The 4,085-nt window shown below is 53.9% G+C and overlaps 1 protein-coding gene across 1 annotated transcript; it reads right to left on the bottom strand.

The window, feature by feature from the left end:
* Positions 1 to 444: 444 nt before the first annotated feature.
* Positions 445 to 3,809, bottom strand: CD70 (CD70 molecule). The gene is made up of 3 exons (XM_039878557.1): positions 3,144 to 3,809; positions 2,331 to 2,364; positions 445 to 948 (listed from the first exon to the last, which is right to left on the bottom strand). Exons 1-3 carry the CDS (start codon positions 3,570 to 3,572, stop codon positions 560 to 562), a joined length of 852 nt encoding a protein of 283 aa, XP_039734491.1. The 5' UTR covers positions 3,573 to 3,809; the 3' UTR covers positions 445 to 559.
* Positions 3,810 to 4,085: the final 276 nt, after the last annotated feature.

Below are 4,085 nucleotides of genomic sequence, written 5' to 3' on the forward strand. Positions count from 1 at the left end.
AGTTCTCTCATAGCTCTTAAAAAAAAAAAAAAAAAAAGCCTGACTGGCACCTGCAGCCAATGAAAAGCTGGCCATCTTGTTTTTTTTTTTTGCAACAAAATTTTCATTCAAAATAACCCTCCCCAATTTCCTCCCAAACCCAATAAAAACTAATTTTAGGCAAGCATCAAGCAATACAGGACCGGGGCCCTCCCTCGGCTTTATAAATGTGTGCATGTGGGCTGTGTGTGTGTGACGACCAGGTGCGCGTGTTCCTGTGTGTGTTTTCAGCCCGTATTAGAGCCTGTGAGTCCAGATGACATCTCAATCTAAAGAAGGCTAGACATGTCTGGGCTTGTCCCCAAGTGATGAGGCACAACCTGCCTTCACTGTCATTTGCATGATGATAATGAAGAGGCCCTACAGTGTAGTGTAGAGTTAATTCTAAGGAAGGAAAGAGCCGTGTGACCAAATATATATTTTACTATAAATCATTTTAAAGTATAGACAAGAAATACAAATTTAAAAACGGAATTAAAAACATCTTGGCCCAAGGAATCTGAGCCAGAAGGTGCAATGGTCAGGAATGCACCCACTGAATCCCAAAAAAAGTCTCGTCGGCATTTTGGGACGGCAGCAGTGGCAAAGTGAGGTTAGTGCAGAGTGTGTCCCCATGAGCCAAGGGCGTCAGACGCTGGGAGGCGACGGTGCAACCTGAGTGGAAGTTGAGACGCAGCAGGCTGATGCTGTGGCTGCTGGGGGAGCAGATGCCCACAGTCAGGGTGGCCCTGTGGGACACGATGCTCTTCATGAAGGAGGAGCAGTTGCTTAGTGTCACTTGGATGTGCAGCTTGTAGATGCCGTCACGCCGGACACGCAGCTGCCCGTTGTCCAGCTGTGGTCCATACAGGAAGGAGCGACCCAGTGCCGGGCCCCCCTGCCAGTACAGCCTAGGGTCCTGCCGTGGTCCTGGAGGCAGAGGGTTGGGGGGTGGAAGGATGAGGTTTAGGGAAACTGAGTGCTATAGATTGAATGTGGAAAGCAAACAAACAGACGAACGAACACCTAAGAAACTCATAGAGAGCAGACTGCCCGTTGCCAGAGGTGGGGTTGGGGTGGGGTGCAAAACGAATGGAGTGGGTCGAAGGGTATAAACTTCTAGTTATAAAATAAGTCCTGGGGATGTCATCTACGGTATGGTGACCATATACAGATCATTATATACTAATACTGTATTGTATGTTTGAGAGCTGCAGAGAGCACATCCTAAAGAGAGTACATTTTTCTCATCACGAGAAAAACGTTTATAACTATATGAAGTGGTGGATGTGAAGTAGACTTGTTGTGGTGATCGTGTCACAATATACACACATATTGAATCATGATGTTGTACGCCTGATGCCGATATGTTGTGTGTCAATCGTATCCCAGTTTAGAGAGAGAGAGAGAGAGATCTCAGAGTCCGTCAGGTGAAGGAGGACAGACGTGTTTTTGTGTATCAGCCACCGTCTGTGGTATGCTGTTACGATAGCCCGGACAGGAAGTGTGGAGGGAAAAACGAGGAACGAACTCGGTCCCCAGAACTCTGGGGATGAGGGGAAGCAGGTTACAGAGAGGATGGGATGAGACCACAGAATGAGTCACTCCCTCACATCTCTGCTCTAACGCCACCTGCTCAGGGACCCTTCCCCCGACGACTTCCCTTTCCACAGCAAACCCGAGCCTGGCATGCTGATCTCAGCCTTGCTTCATTTTCTTCTGAAACACACTATATGTGCCTTGGTCTCCTTGGCCTGCTGCGTAATTTTCCTATTTACTTATTGTCCCCGCAGTAGAAGGAAAAGGCGGGGTCTTTTGTCTTTTCTCTTCCCTATTGTGGCTCCCAGAACAGTGCCTGGCTCACAGCAGATGCTCAGCTAATCTTTGTGTGAGGAGGGACGGCGCGTTAGCGATTGTCGTAGTGTGTTTGATTTGCTTTTGGCTCTTCCAAGGCAGAAGATAAGACGAGAAAGGCTGAGAGAAAGAGCACCATGGCGCGCGCCCCAAACCGCACCGCCCCCCCCCTCTTCCCTCTCTTTCTCTCCTTTCTCTGTTTTCTTCCTCCTCCTTCTTTCTCTCTTTTTCTTCTCCTTTCTCCTGGTCTCTCCTCTCTCTCTGTGTCTCCTCCCTCCCTTCCTCCCTCCCTCCCTCCCTTCCTTCCCTTTTTCTTTCCTTCTTTTCTTCCTCCCTTCCTCCTTTCTTCCTTTCTTTCGCATCTTCTCTCTTCCTATTTTTTTCTCTCTCTTTCTCTCACTTGTCATTTTCTTTCTCCCGCGTGCACGCCCCACTTTGCTCCGTGTCACCCGCGTCACCTGTGTGGTTCAGCTGGAGCTCAGCTATGTCCCACTGGAAGAAAAGAGAAAACAGCGCAGTCAGAGCCCTCTTTCCTTCGCCGATCCTGCTACACATCCTTCATCCCAAGGGGCCGACTCGTGAATTTTTATATATAAAAAAAACTTCTGAAAGAGGAAGTATGTACGTTTGAACCAGCCTGGAGCATAAGAAAAACCTTAAAGAACTTAAGTTTCCTGGACATAACGAGGGGGGAGGGGACACCTGCCTCTCTCTGCGGCACAGGCCCCTGCGCAGCCCCCGGAGACGGTCCGTGCAGTGGACGTCCGGGGCTCGCAGGTGAGCGGTTCGGGTTCTCCGGTCCTCGGAGCCCTCGCAACGCCCCTCCCAGCTTTGTGAAGCCCCCAGCGGCCTCTGAGTCAGCCCGCCGGGGGAACACCAAAGCCGAGTCATTCGTCGTCGGCGCCCCGGCCCGTGCGCCTTTCCCAGCTGCAGCCGCCCACCCGGGATCCCCACCTGGGGTTTACCTCCTGGGCAGGACCATCGCGAGCCCAGAGCTCCGGGGCGGCCTCGCCGCCTCTGCCTCGCGTCCCTGCTCCGGCCTCTATCTCTGCTGTCCCTTCCCAACCAAATCTCTCTTGCTGGATGACTTTTAGCCATCGTTCCGATTTGGTCCGTCAGTCTGCGCTCCAGCTGGCCCCTCTGCCTCGGATTCTGTCCCCGGCTGCCCGCCCCACCTCCGCGCCCCGCCAGGCCGGGCCCGACCCCGAGCTCCTCGAGCTCGCCGGCAGGTGACACATGTGCCTCTCTTTTCTCCTCCCTTCTCGACTTACCGAGGGTGACTCGAGCCGCCGTGGCTGCCCCAGGTACAAGATCAGCGAGCAGACCAAGATGAGCATGGCGTTCCGCAGAACGGCCCCCCAGGGCAGGCGGCGCAGGCTGCAGGCCGAGCCCTCCTCCGTGGCCATCGCCGCCGCGGGCCGCGGCCCGAGCTGCATCAGCTGCGAGCCGGCGGAGTAGCGCTGGGGCGCGCCGGGCTCGTCCAGGAAATGAACTTGAGCTCCCGCAGTTTCAGGGTCCGGGCCTGTCCCAGCTCGCCAAGGACTCGCTCCGCCCCGCCCCGCTGTGGGGATGTCCCCGCGAAGGCGGTGGGGGACTTGAGTTCTTCTAGGGCAGGGAAATCCCCTGTAGCTCCTGACGGGTTCCTGTCCGGCCGTCTTCCAGTTCCCCTCCCCACGTTCACCTTCTGGGTACTCACTCATTCATCATCCACCGTCCACCCATCCATCCCGCCAACCCTTCAACAAACCTTCACTGGAGCATCCACTATAGACCAGACTCTGTACTGGGCATGGGGGCACGGCAAGCAGTCAGGGACCGTGGGGGTTGGGTAGGGGTATCCACGTGCTCCTCTCCATCTTCCCAGCCTCTCTGGCACGCAGCGAGGTCACATGACCCAACTGCCCAACACGAAGAGAATGATTGGTCCCTTCTTGGCCTGCTCAAATATCCCTAGTCACCCTTCAGCTCTCTCTTTCCCTGCACCTTTGGAGTCCACCTGTTCTTAATGGTTATGATGGGCTGAATAGTGTCCCCTCAAAGTCATGTCCATCCAGACCTTGGTGTGTGACCTCATTTGTCAATAGGGTCTTTGCAGGTATAATTAGGTCGAGATGAGGACACACTGAGACAGAAGGAAGATGGACATGTGACATCAGAAGCAGAGGTAGAAGAGATGCATGTACGAGCCAAGAAGTTAAAAAAAGAAAAGAGCC

Source organism: Pteropus medius, unplaced genomic scaffold, assembly GCF_902729225.1.
Source record: "Pteropus medius unplaced genomic scaffold, Ma_sr-lr_union100, whole genome shotgun sequence".
Classification (NCBI taxonomy): Eukaryota; Metazoa; Chordata; class Mammalia; order Chiroptera; family Pteropodidae; genus Pteropus; species Pteropus medius.